Source organism: Haemorhous mexicanus, chromosome 26, assembly GCF_027477595.1.
Source record: "Haemorhous mexicanus isolate bHaeMex1 chromosome 26, bHaeMex1.pri, whole genome shotgun sequence".
In the NCBI taxonomy this organism is placed as follows: Eukaryota; Metazoa; Chordata; class Aves; order Passeriformes; family Fringillidae; genus Haemorhous; species Haemorhous mexicanus.
Window position 1 is genome coordinate 4,043,094 of NC_082366.1, and position 13,451 is coordinate 4,056,544.

The window sequence follows — 13,451 nt, forward strand, 5'->3', positions numbered from 1 at the left end:
CTGGGGGAGGTGTTTCTGCTGAGCATGGCCAAGTGTCTGCCCCGTGGGAAGGCAGATTTTCCTCTGCATGTCTCCACAAAACAGACCTCTCCGAGGCTTCACTGTGACCATCCCACACCACAAGCCATCCAGTCTCCAGCACTGGTGTCTGGTGCTGAAACAAATCCCCTGCAAAACAGGGACCAAATGAGGATGACACTTGGAATCCACACGAGGATAGTGGATCCCCAACAGGAAAACCACAGCAGAATTCCCAGGCTCTGTCACAGAGGCAAGAAATTGCCTGTGCCTGCATCTTGGGACTGTTTCCATGTCCAGGCTGAACTCTGTGCTCAGAAGGGAAGGAAAACCATCATCTTGTTTTCATGATGGCTGCTATTCCTGGAGGTGAGCACCGCTCCTCTCTGCTGATCCTGCAGGATCCCTTCAGATGTTCATTTAGCTCTGGCAATGCTATTTATGTGATCACTTCAGATTGCAAGAAAAGAGCTCAGTTTGTGGCTTGAATTAAGGAGTTGGGGAGGGAAGAAGTCCTGTTATCACTGCCTGGCATGGAGAGTGCCAGCCCCCCTCTCCTCCTAGGAGGAGGTAGCAGGAGAAGCAGGAGGTGAGACATAAAGAAATCAGCCAGTGATGCTGAGCTCTGCCCTGCTGAAAATTAAATTTGGTGATGCTCTGCAGGGGCAGCTGAGAGCCCCACCCAAAGACAACAACCCCTGACTTTCTTGTGTTAGAAGGAGGCCCGAGCTGGAGACCCTGGCTCAGAGCATGGCTGAAGCCTGAGGGTGCACTGGGAATGGGGCTGCCGTGATCCCAGGATGTGGGGCAGTGAGTTCTCAGCCCAGGAGCCCCTGGCTCTGACCCATGTCTGCCACTTCTCAGGAGAGACAGCACTGGGCTGTGGCTCTGCCTGCTCCCTGCTCCAGCAGGTGATGTCCATGTCCTCCAGGCTACAGAGGACACAGCTCCTCCCAGCACAAACACCAGGAGGAAAGAACCCCCTGGACTCCAAAGTCCATCATCACCCAACCACCCACCCTGCACAGAGACTCCTCTAGGGCTGGAAGTGGGACTGCTCCAGGTCAGTGTCCCCATCCCCATCGAGGCTGGAAGCTGCTTCTCAGCCTGCTCACGCTCTCAGGCAGCAGTGAGCTCTCCTGGGATGCAGAGACTGCACCAATGCATCAGCTGCCCCCTCAATGAAATCTGTATGCTGCTCCATTTTCAGGAGGCACTAAGAACTGAATCTAGCAACCCATGCCAGCCTGAGTGCCACAAATTAAACCTCCCTCCCTCCCTCCCTCCAGTGGGCCAGTGGTGGCTCCAGCACCCTTCCAGCCCCCTGCCATTCAAAAGCTCAGGAATTTCTCTGTTCCCCTTTTTTTGGATTGCTGTTGATATTTTAAAATACTAAAATAAACTGTTGGCCTCTGTCAGTTTAACCCCATTCCCCTTGTCCTGTCACTCTGTGGCTCCCAGCTCTGCTAACAAGTGTCTCCTCCTTGAGGTGACCCCAAGATGGAAGGTTCACTCTTCCCCTGCCACCCTGTCCAGCCACCCAGGGAGAGCTGGCTCTGGCTAACAGCTCCTGGAGTCATTTGGTGGTACCTTCTAGATGTCCACGAGCTTTCAATCGTGTGCACCACTGCCCTGAAGAATTGCTCTCCTCTGAAGCTGATCTGCAGCTCTTTTCCATCCTTCCTGCATTTTTCACTGCTCAGAAGTCAATGGTAACAGCCCTTTGCAAGTACTGCCTATTTACAGGAGAGATTTTTCCAGCCATAATTCACATCACTGGGTGCCTGAAGATGCCTAAAAGTCATTTAATCTCTGCATTAATATATATATATATATATCTGCAGTATCCTTGTCCAAATTAAATCCAAGTTGCTCACTCCAAGCCAGCCCTCCATCATTAGAAGGAATGCATCAAGAGGGTGAGGGGGAGGTGAAAAGCTCAATTCAGGTCAATGGGAGCTGTTCCACTGACTTTTGCCAGCAATGCAGCCACACAATAAAGAAAATCTAACACAGCAGCAGCTCCCAGCCACCCAGTGGGACAGGGACCTCCTGGAGGCCCCACATCCCCTCCTGGAGGCCCCACATCCCCTCCTGGAGGCCCCACATCCCCTCCTGGCTCTCTGCACACCGAGAGGGTCGCATCATCCAGGCTTTGCTCAGACAGTCCCAGGTATCTGCTGCCCTGGAGTCTCATGGATGCAGGGGCCACACTCCAGTTCCCTAAAGTGGGAGCTGGCACCAGTGACAGAGACTGATTTAGGCCTCAGTGCTGTGCACTGCAGTTAGAGAAATCCTGATGGCTCGTTATCCATCTTAATCAGCAGCAGCAAACAAATGAGGGACAGGGAGACATCCAGAAGGGAGTACTCAGCATCACTCCTCCTTATTGATAGCACAGTTACTTCATTTGATGTGGAGACATAACTTCAGGCATCACTAAGTAGTGGAGCAGGGCTGTTTTGGCACAGGGGAGATCTATGGGTGTGATTTAAAGGCCATCTGTGTGGCAGCTGTGACATCCATGGGTGCCCACACCGACCCCCACTCCGGGGACAGCCTGGACACCATCCCTCACCAGGACAAAAGGGGACAGTGTCCCTTCCACAGCTAAAATGCAGCAGCTGAAGGTGCTGGAGCCCCACCCCACTCTTCACTTTCTGTGCTTGTGGGATGAGCTGGACACCAGGGGCCTAAGCCCAAGACTGAGCACAGAGACCCAGAATGGTTTGGGTAGGAAAGGACCTTAAACCTGGTCCACCTCCACCCTCTGCCATGGGCAGGGATAGCTCCTGCTGGACCAGGCTGCTCCAAGCCCCATCCAGCCTGTCCTTGGACAGGGACATCCCAGGGATGGAGCAGCCACAGCTTCCAGTGTCTGATGGCTTCTGGTCATGTCCAACCCACCCTCCCTGGCCCTTCCTGTGCTGGGCCAGCAGAGCTCTGGGTCAGACCTTTGGCACAGCTCCCTCGGGGAAGGCAGTGTGGAGATGGTGGAGCAAAGCTCATCATCTGGGCACACCAAAGACAATAATGCAAGCAGGACATCTCCCACTGCTTTAGATGATGGAATCTGCCTCCCCATATGGACATTTCCCCCAGTCCTGTGCATCCAAGCCCCTCTGCTTCTGATCCCAAGGGCACCAAAATCAGAGCTGGGGGCATATCCAAGTGCACTTTGTGCTCCCTGCAAAACCTCCAGCCCCAGTCTGCCCATTTGAGTGGGTTTCTAACCCAGCTGGGGCTTAGGGACTGCTGGCCAGCAGGGTTAGCTGTTGCTGCAGGGGGAATTAATAGGTATCAAGTTCATAACCCTTTCTTCACTCTGCTGACTCATCCACCTGAACGGGGGCAGCTTTGAAGTGAGCTGGCTGGAGGAGCCAGCACGTGGATCAGCTCCCAGATGGCACAAGAGCAACTCTCAGTGCTTCAGACTCATCTGTACATCCAGGGCTTTCCCCCCTCCTTTGAGTGTAAAATGCAGGTTGGTATTTTCAGTCACTGATGGGATTTACATACCAAATTCCTCTTCATTTTAAAAGGATCTGTGTGTGCAAATACCTTGATCAGCACTGAAAAATGGTAAAAAAAGCTGCAAAGGCAAAGGCCCCAGCATTGCATAGGCACAAACTGTGCATCCAAAGCAGATTTTCTCAACCAGGTTTTAGTGAGCCCACTCTGGGCTGGAGGAGGAAAACTGTAACACCTCAAAGCCAGCAGTAACATCTATTAAAGGAGAAATCTGTGTTTCAACATTTACCTGAGCAAACAAACAGGATTAGCTCTTAAAAATCTCTTTGCAGACAGCATAAACTTTTGGGAAATAGCATAGATTTCTTTTTTAAATAGAAGATTGTAATTGTGGGCAATGAAAGCTACTCTGAGGGCATTTAACCCTTTCAGGTAAGCAGCAGGCTTTCAAAAAATTGTCTAAATAGGTACTTCCCAAAATGAATTCCAACAGCACTGAAGGTACATTCATTCTTTTAATGCTTCAAACATTAAAAGGTGTGGTGGGTTTTTTTGAGCTGGTATCAAACAGATTAATTTAAAAGAAATTAATTAATAGAACTACCATTAAACTACTGCATCAGCTAACACTGTTACCTGCAAAATCAACAGCCAAAGGGAGGAAAAGTTGGACCTTTCAGAGACTAAACCTTTAAGTGAAGAAAAAAAAAATCAATGCATGCATAATGTGCTGTAGTGTTTGTGGTGCCTTCACCTCCCTGGCTCAGGTGCCAGGAGCAGCCACAGAACAACGTGTGCCATGGTGCCATGGGACAGGCTCAGTGCCAGGGACTGTGCCCTGGCAGCCATTGTTGCCCAAGGAAGGAACTGGGGTGCAGAGAAGCAAACTCATCCTTTGGTGACTTTGTGCATGCCACCCTGCAGAGGTCTGGGTCACTGTGAGGGAGCAGGCAGCAGCAGCTCCTGGTCCCTGCAGGCGTGGGAGGACACCTGATGTAGGGACATAAAGGCCCAGGTAGCCCCTGGATGCCAAAGCACCAGGCCTGTGGTCCCTGCCCAGGTCCCTGCCCAGAGGCAAAGGTTAACAACAAAAGAATAACAAGCAGGACTTTTTCCCTGGGTCTTGTGAGATTTTAGTCAACTTATTCGCCTCTTGGTTGCACTTTGTGTGAAAATATAATGATTTTTATGGGCCACTTGAACATTTTTATGTCTTTTTTTCTTCAGAAAAAAATTCCCACATTTGGTGTAAGAATTAAACCAGTATTTCATGCTTAACTGCAATCCCAGATGATGTATGGAAGAGAGCTGGCTTCATGTCAACTCAATATAAAGCCAGAATTGAATCTGACTTGGTCACTACAGCTGTGTGATGTTTTATGGGGTGAGGGGATTTTTTCAGATCAGTCATAAATGAAATGGAAACTTTGACTGGGCTCATTTTGTATCAAACAGGAGCAAAGAAATGTAGGGATGAACCAAGAGTGCTACACATTTGATTGAGTTGTTCCTTTAGAGGTGGAGAGTGCTGCAAACCCAGCCCAGCACCGGCTGAGGCTGCAGTGGCAGTGGGTGCCTGCCAGGGTAATGGGGCTTTCCTGAGCTGTGGGGAACCAGGTGGGGAGCACATGGGATCAGCCTCCAGCTCCTGTCTGGAAAACAGCAGCACTGCAGTCCAGATCCCTGTGGGATGGGGTCAACTGATGGAAAAATGCCCTCAGGCCTTTCTGCCATCATGGCATGAGTGTGATGCTTTGAGGGCACCAGCACAGCCCCACTTGTGTTTCCCACCTGTGGACAGAATTTTCTCATGGTGGTTTTGAATGTGGAGTTGTGTTAGAAATGGGACTTCAGAGCAAAGATAAAACTCTCCATGTAAGGGAGGAGCTGCTGTGGAAACCATTTCTTCCTGCTCTTGGCCTGTGTTTGAGTTGTTGGGTTTTCTGCTGCTGACTTGGAGCAGAACCCATCTGCTGCTGCCTTCACCACCATTCCCAGCCCCCTGGCCTCTGTGATGGTGGTCATGGGCAGGTAAGAGCCATGTGAAAGGGGAATTTATTGGTAAAAATTAAAGTCAGTCAGCAAAGGTTTCCCTTCCAGTCAAAGGATGGATCTCCTGGGGGGTGTTTAGCAGTATCAGCCTTGGGATCTGCTTGTTTTCATCCCTATAAATTTAGGATGGGCTGCAGTGGCAAAGCTCCCATTTCTATGCAAATCCATACAAATGATTGATTACTTGTAGAAACAGAATAACCACAATGACAGAAACAGTATTTCTTACTTTATGTGGGGAAGTTAATTACTTGCCTGTGGCACAGAGAAGGAAAATCAGGAAAACCTTCCCTGACCCACCCCAACCATTAATCCTGGTGGTAGAGAGACAGGAAGAGGCACTGCTGTGCCAAAATCTGCATCTCCTGAGGAAACAGGAGGAGCAGGGCATGGAAGGGGCAGGGCAGGGAGGTGGATGGTCCTGAGGACACAGATGGGGAGACCAAAGCACTGCAAGGATGGGCACACCTTGGTCTGATGGACAGAAGACACAAGCAGAGGTTGGTGCTTCTGGAATAAACAGGGCCCTAAACATTTCTGCTGGCACCTGCCCTGGTCTCTCCAGCAGCTGCAGAAGCAGCTGTCATCCATGTTCTGTCCCAGGATTTGCCTTCTCCAGTGTGATGGGAATTGGTTCACCTTACTGGCAGAGGGAAGGAACTGTGGGGCAGGGTGGCAAAGTGAGGGACAATGACATCCAAAAATTCCCCATTTCTGAGTGTTCCCACACTCCTCAGCTAGTATTCCCTGCCTTGGTTTTCCTGCATTCATTTTGTGCCTTAGATTTTTTTTTTTTTAAAGTCAGAAGAGGGATTTAGACATTAGAACAGCTACTGACCTGATATGAGTTAATGATTTTATAAACCCCCTGAAAAATGCTTTACTTTAAAAGATTGATGTTTCCCATTGTATTTTTTCAATGCCAATTAATTACTTAATTCATTAGCAATGTAACACAGGAATAGTCTTTGAAAATCTGCTGCTTTGTGTAGATGCCTTTAATTATGGATAATTAAATACTGTGGAAGGACCTGATTATACCTCTGAGCATTTTCTAATCTGGAAAATGAAACACACTCCTGTACTCCTGAACACATAAAACAAAAGCTGAGCTCAACAGCCACAGGAAGTAAAAAAAGGTGGGAAACCAAACACCCCAATAGGCAGAACCACTCCAAACCCTGCAACTGAAAGAGGGTGGGAATTCCTGGGGAGGCCTGAAGGCTTTGTGCATGCCCTGACACAGGCTTGGGCCCAGACCCTGCCTTGCTGGGGTACAAGGGGGAGCCCAGGTGAGCTGCTGCAGGCACCAAGCAAACACGGCCCCAGTGAACACAAGTCCCTGTCAGCACTTGCTGAAGCTGGGAACAGATTTCCAGATGGTTCCTTGCACATATGGCAGCAATAGCCAAAAGTGCCACAAAGAGCAAAGCAAACATAGCCACTGGAAGAGGAGAACCTGCCAGTGGCAGGAGTTACACTGTTGGTTTCTTTCTGTCTCTGTTTTAGGCCCTGAAGAAAGCCAGGGAAATGCTTGTTTTGAAGTCAGCATTGCCCCAGTGCCTCTGAGAGAGATTCCCCTCCCTGACCCTTACTTTGCATCCTTCCTCCCTGGGCCATGAAGTGATTGCCAGACTCAGAGAATAAACTCTCTTATTTATTTCTCAGCTGGCAAAGTTTTGGACAAAAATTAGGACAGGTCTTGTGAAACGTGAGGGGCAGGATGACATGAGGGGCACAGATACATATCTGGCAAAGACTGAACTGGAGACACTAAAAGAAGGAATGTGGCACACTGCCACTGCATCCCTGCCCATGGCAGGGGATGGAACTGGGTGATCTTCAAGGTTCCTTACGACCCAAACTCTTCTGTGATGATTTGTGGGTGCTGATGTGTGTGGGATGCTGCCCTGCCCCAGAGATCCCTCCTGGGTGCACTGCCAAAATCCTTGACACAACTGAGACATGCAGGAACTCAGCCACTGTGGGGTGAGGTGCCCGAGGAGACACTGCAGCACGTGGGACACACTGCTGGCATGCAGTGCCCATGGCATTTGTCAGCGTTCCTGCTGGATGCTGCCAGGTCCAGGCCTGCCAGCAGTGCCAGACCCACTGCTGCTCCCACCTCAGCCTCTGGTGAAGTTTGTGACATGATGAGCTTACGTGGGGGATTTTATTTAATTCTTTTTGCCCACCAGATTAGTGGAAAACAGAAAGTCAGTGATGTCTTGCTGACCCCCACAGCTGTGCCCTGCTAATGCACACAGTGGTGAGAACCTTGGGTTGGCCCCACCTTGGAGCCAGCACTGAAGGAGCCCATGACCTCCTGTGCCTACACTTCCTGTGCCAGCCCAGACCTCAGTCAGGAGAACAAAAGGCACACGTTTTCCTGATGCACCTTGAGCCTCAGCTTCACCTCTGGCCAGCCCTGTTGCAGCAAGGAGAAGCTTTCCCACAGGGCTTTGGAAGGCTGGTGCCTCCATGGTGCCTGCTGGGCTGTCCTGGGCAGGCTGATGGTGCCCATCAGCATCCCACAGGAACCTGTCAAGCACTGCTCTTAATTAGCTGATGCTCTCCTCTCCTCTGTGGCTGCTTTAACCCTTGGTTAGAGGAGGAGCTTGGGCACATGAAGCCAAGAGGGAAAGCACAGGCAGCACTCCCCTGAGAGGGAGAAAACAAGCACAGGAGAAGGGGCAGTGCAAACTGCAAAAATGCTGTGCACACAACAGAGGAGTGAGGAAAGCCCTGGGTGGTTTTTGCTGGGGCTTGTAATGCCTTCTGTGGAGGCCACTCCTCTCTCAGCAGCTCCCCTCTAAACTTTGGATCCATAGGTAAGAATTAGGCTAAATCTGTAAAGAGGAGGCACCTTTATTTCAGGGGTTGATCCAGCTGGGAAACCCAAATAACCATTTGGGCAGGGGTGTCTCTCAAGTCCAGGTAAAACTGACCAAGGAGGGGCTCATGCAGGCACAGGAACTGGCCCTGACTCTTCTTGCTGTGAAACCTTCACTGTCCAGCTGCTGGGATGAGTGAGAGGGGGCAGATCCCCAGCTGCACACAAAACCTGGATGTTTCCTTGGAGAAAGGCAGCCAGGCAGTTTACAGCAGCCTCAGGGACTGGATCACAGCATATTTACTCTCTGGGGGGCATGATGAAGCCAAGGCCAAAAGCAGTTTCTGTACAAAAACAGCAACTATGTCTAATCATTACTGTCGTGGGCAGGTTTTCATTCTTTAACAGTTTCCCATTTAATTTCCAATTTAATAATTACAGTTTGATGTTGCCTGTAATAATAAATTTCTTTTTTGTTTGGCACAGCTTGAAAAGTAACCAGAAATTCCCTCTTGCTGCTTTCCTTGTAGCACAGGCAGTTGTTAGGGGGGATCAGTCTCTGCCTGGGTGTTGTAGCCCTGTCTGTACGTGGTGAGAGCTTCCAGGGATGGGGCAGCCACAGCTTCTCTGGGCACTGTGCCAGGGCCTCACCACGCTCACAGGGAAGAATTTCTCCCAAATGTCTAAACTGTGCCAGTGGGAAGCCATTGCCCCTTGTCCTGTCACTCCAGCCCTTTGTAAATAGTTCCTTTCCATTCTCCTTGTCAGCTTCCATCAATCCTGGACCTGGTTACTTACCCAGGTGAGAGGGAGAGCCAAGCAGGAAGGACATTTCCCATCACAGGCAGAGCTATTTCTCCTATTCCTCTCCCACTCACCTGGGGAGGGAAAGTCAAAAGTGCAAACACTTTCTGCTTTCAGTAAAAACCAGAGCAGGCTGTCTGAAATAACAGGGCAAAAAGCCCCTTTGTTTCTGTCTTTTCCATTGAAATATTCCAAAGTATAAAATAAAGATCTACATCTAAAACCACTTTTTATCCCCCCAGATTGGAGGGAGTTTGTTCTGAAACCATTAAATGGGGCATCTCATCAGTTCCAGTTTTTTTCCCAAACCTTTCTAAGGTACAAACTGAGTTTGCTGTAATTGGCCCTTTTCCCAGGGAGCTTTCAGTGAGTCAGCATTTTCTGACTAGCATATTCCCATCTTCTTCAAATACTTTCAGGCAGCTGCAGTGAAAAAAGTCAGAACTTTGACAGCCTGGGGAGAACTTTGTGTGCTCTTCTTCACACAGACCTACTGCTCCCTGCAGATCCTTGGGCAGGACACCAGCACTCCTCTTTTTGGAGCATCAGCTCCTGCTCCATTTATTCTAACAAACTGCTTCCCTCCCAGCACTACCTGGCACAAAACATTTGTAACTGGGACAGACTGTGGTTGGTTGATGTAAAATGAGTTACACCAGTTTGCATCAATGGTGGTACTGGTCTGCAATGACTCCTTTTCCTTTGAACTCCTCAGTGAGCTCCTTGAGGAGATAATGATTCCAGAAGTGGGCACAAGTGGAAAATGGACATCCTGGAGTTCCCCTCCCATTGCAAAGTGCTGAGAGGGTCCCATGGGTGACTCCTCTATCCTTGAGCTGCATCAACACGGCCAGAGCTGCAAAGAACTGACCCAGGCCCATCCCACCAGCCACAGCAAAGAAAGCAACACCCTCTCCTCGTTCCCACCAGGCTTTTATTTGCTCATGACCAAGCCTAAGCTCTTCAGTCTTGGGCAGGAATTCAGATCAACACTGCAGAAAACACGAACAAGGAGAGCAAGAAAGGAAGCCCTGCACCAGCCAAGCTCTTTTGCAGCCTGTGCTGCAAGGCTGGAGCAAGGGACGCCTCGTGCTGCAGGAGCAGTGCCCTGGTGCTGGCTCTGGTGACCTGCAGTGACAGCTGAAGGCACCTGTGCAAAGGCAGAGCACGAAGCAGGGCAGCTGGGAGGGAGGGGGTGGGCCAAGGGGGGGAAGGAGATGGAGGCTGGTGTTTGTGGACAGCAGAGCACCTTGCACAACACGGAGTTAGGTGATGGCTGGCACTGTCCCAGCCCCTCCCCGTCCTACAGGAACCTCCCACAGGCAGCCCAGCTCCACCCCTGTCACACAGCAGCACCACTGCCACCACACACGGTGTCCTTGCACCCTCACCTGGCTGCGCTGCACCAAACTGAGGGTCCCTCTGGCAAACGGCTCCTCAAAAACTGCACTAATGTTTGTTCTGCCCAGGTGAGGCACTTCACCAGCAAATCGGGGAGAGAGAGGAAGAAAAACACCTTCAACCTCCTTTTTAGACTCTCCAGCCAAAGTGATGGGTGAGCTGGCAAGTGCCAGGCTGGGGTAGAGTATGGCCACACAGTAACTATGCCCTGCTGTCCTGCACCCAGCTGTGCCACGTGGCAGGGACAGAAGGCTGCCCTGGAATGCAGCACCCTGCCAAAGGAGAGGGGATGGAGATGTAGGAAAGGTGGAGGGAAGGAAAGGAAGCAGGAGGAGAAAACTTGTGTCTTTCTTAATTCTAAGTGTTCTCAGACTTGCTTAGCTCTAATCTTTAATTCATATTTTCATTACAGTCTCTTTGCTCTGTAAAGTCTGCATTTCATGTAAAAGGAGCAGCTCAGACATAAATTATTTGAAATAAGTCAACCCCTTCTTAAAGACCTCTACTCTACATATGTGTAGGCTCCAATAAGGAAGCATTAAACATTCATCAAATTAGAAAAACATGAAGACAGTGTCTGCCACTCTTCTCACACAGACATGCTTCCCAATCCCAACCTTCTAGAGCAGCCAGAGCAAACTCTCTCTAACCCTTTCAGAACCCTGACCATGCACCCCAGCTCCCTGCAGTGCCTCTGAGCCCCCCAGAGGTATCAGCTGGAGTAAATCAGAGTACAACAATGCTGTGTTCTACACCCAGTGACACCGACACAGGATTTGGCTTTCAGCCTCTCTTGCAGCAAAGTGGTTTACAGCACTGTCATTGGATCATCAAGTCACTTCTGGTATTTTAGTCACACCAAGAACCAGGTGGGGAACAGCACCACAATGCCTGCTTTAATTTCAGTACTGCCCAGGCTCCTTGTGTTCTGCAAAGGAACGTGGCTTCCCAGCTGGAATCTGGGAACTCTTCCCTCCCCTCCAAAAAAGGCCTAGCCCAGCCCTTCTCCACAAGACACGATCATGATGATAGTGAACCTTGAACTGCCACTCTCACAGGCCAGTGCACACAAACTTCAGCAACATCTCCCCAAGGGGGAGCAACTGTGATGAACAAAAGCTTCTTCATAAATATTTCTGAGTTTGAAGGGCAATGCAGAGCAGGTAACGTTTCCCACATTTCTGAGAGCAGTGTCTGCTGAACGAGAGCTCTGGAGCTAGTCCTGTCCCACAAATGGCTCCTCATGATCCTCCCTGACCCTTCCCTTCAGGGTGCCTCTTACATTCATCTGAGCTCTGCTGTGGTGGAAGCACAGAGGCATGGTTAGGACCTGGGGTACCAATCCAGGCTGGCAGCTTTCAGCTCCTGCCTGGCCTTCAGCAGTCAGGCAGAGCCTTCTCCTGCCGTGTCTAATTTGTGAGTTATCCCTTTCTTGCTTGCAGGGCAGAGGCAGAGAGCACAGAGCCTTGGGAAGCAGCAGGTGACCTGTTCAGGTGAACACACCAGGTTCAGGGGCTGCTGTCCTGCTGGCTCCAGGCTGCAGCTCCCTGGGAATGGAGCTCTTCCAGCAGCATCCCTGCCACTGCACAGCCCAGCAGCCTGGCTTTGTGTGAGCACTGAGCTGTGGGATGGCCTTAATCACATTAAATGCTGCTCAGTTCAGGGCTTTTTTGTTCTCTAAAGGCTTTTCCTCTCCCTGTCGCCCTCAGTCTCACTTCCTCTGAAACTTCAGAAGGTGGCAGATTCAACTCAGCCCTCCCTGGTGCTGTCTAACATCAGGATGGCAAATGTTGGAGGTTTGAACTTTTCCAAAGCTTTGCACTGTTACAGAGGCCTCTTCCAACAGCTGTGACCAACCTCGAGTCAGCAGGGCATTTGAGCATCAGGATAATCCAAGTGCTGGAGATTTCCACAGCAATGGAGGATCTAGCCCTTGACAGATGCTTTTGTGTCTGATTCTCACCAGCAAGTTCAGCACCTACATGCCTTTAACCCCTTGGCCTGAAGTGATCAGATGGACGAGCTCCACTGACAATCAGTCTCAGGGAAATGACTTCTCAAGGAACAGTAAAGCAAGCACTGGAGTATTTTGTCAGGTTGGTGTCTGCCTGGCCCAAATACACCTCTTCATTTTCACTCTTGATCTTCTACCAGCTTTCAAATCAAACCTTTTTTTCTTCTGTTGGTAATCAAATCAGCTAAAAGGGCACCACAGTTCACACTCCTGCTGGTCATCACAAAGAGCATCATCCAGTCCTTCCCGTGGCCCCCTGGGCTGACACCTGCAGGGGGTGGTGGCCGTGGGGGTGACCAAGTGCCCCACAAGTTGGCTGCCATCAGTGATTCCCAGCCATGCAGGGTGACGTGGCTGTGCTATGCTACTGCCTCAGCTGCCAGGACCTGGGGAGAGGATGGTGGAGTCCAGCAAAGTCCGGCGTGGGGAGCTCTTCTTCTCCTTGGCTGGGCACACTCCCTTGCATCTGCACAACCAACTGCATAGACTGGGACTGAAGGGGGTTTAAGTGCAATCTTAAAATCTGGCCATTTCAGGAATTCCTGAAATAAATTAGAAGAGGAATTTTGTTTAGTTGTTGTTGTTTTTTTTTTTTTTTTCTCTAAAGGGATCTCCCCATGGCTCCAAATCACTGTTTTCCACAAAGTAAATGAACATGAAGTCTTCTCTCATCCTCTTGGCACAATTTCTGTGTCGCCTTTATCCTCCAACAGTTGTATTTAATCAAATGGCAGACAAAACATCCTGTCCCCAAATCCTTCCCTCTTTTTTCCTCAAATTTTAGTAATTTTTTTCCATGCTTCCTTGATTTTTTTTTTTTGTCACTGATCAAGTTGGAAGCAGAAGCTTTCCAAAACA

At 50.0% G+C, this 13,451-nt stretch overlaps 1 protein-coding gene across 2 annotated transcripts in view; it reads right to left on the reverse strand.

Moving 5' to 3' along the window:
• The window catches only part of VWC2L (von Willebrand factor C domain containing 2 like), a 45,138-nt gene that overhangs the window by 7,343 nt on the left and 24,344 nt on the right, over positions 1 to 13,451 (reverse strand). Inside the window, exon 4 of one of the 2 annotated variants that reach the window (XM_059868237.1) lies at positions 8,913 to 13,135. The exons of the other annotated variant lie outside the window; for it this stretch is intronic. Within the exon in view, the coding sequence (XP_059724220.1) occupies positions 13,110 to 13,135 (26 nt within the window). The 3' untranslated portion in view covers positions 8,913 to 13,109. Of the gene's footprint in view, positions 1 to 8,912; positions 13,136 to 13,451 lie in introns of those variants that run through there. 2 annotated transcript variants of the gene reach the window in all.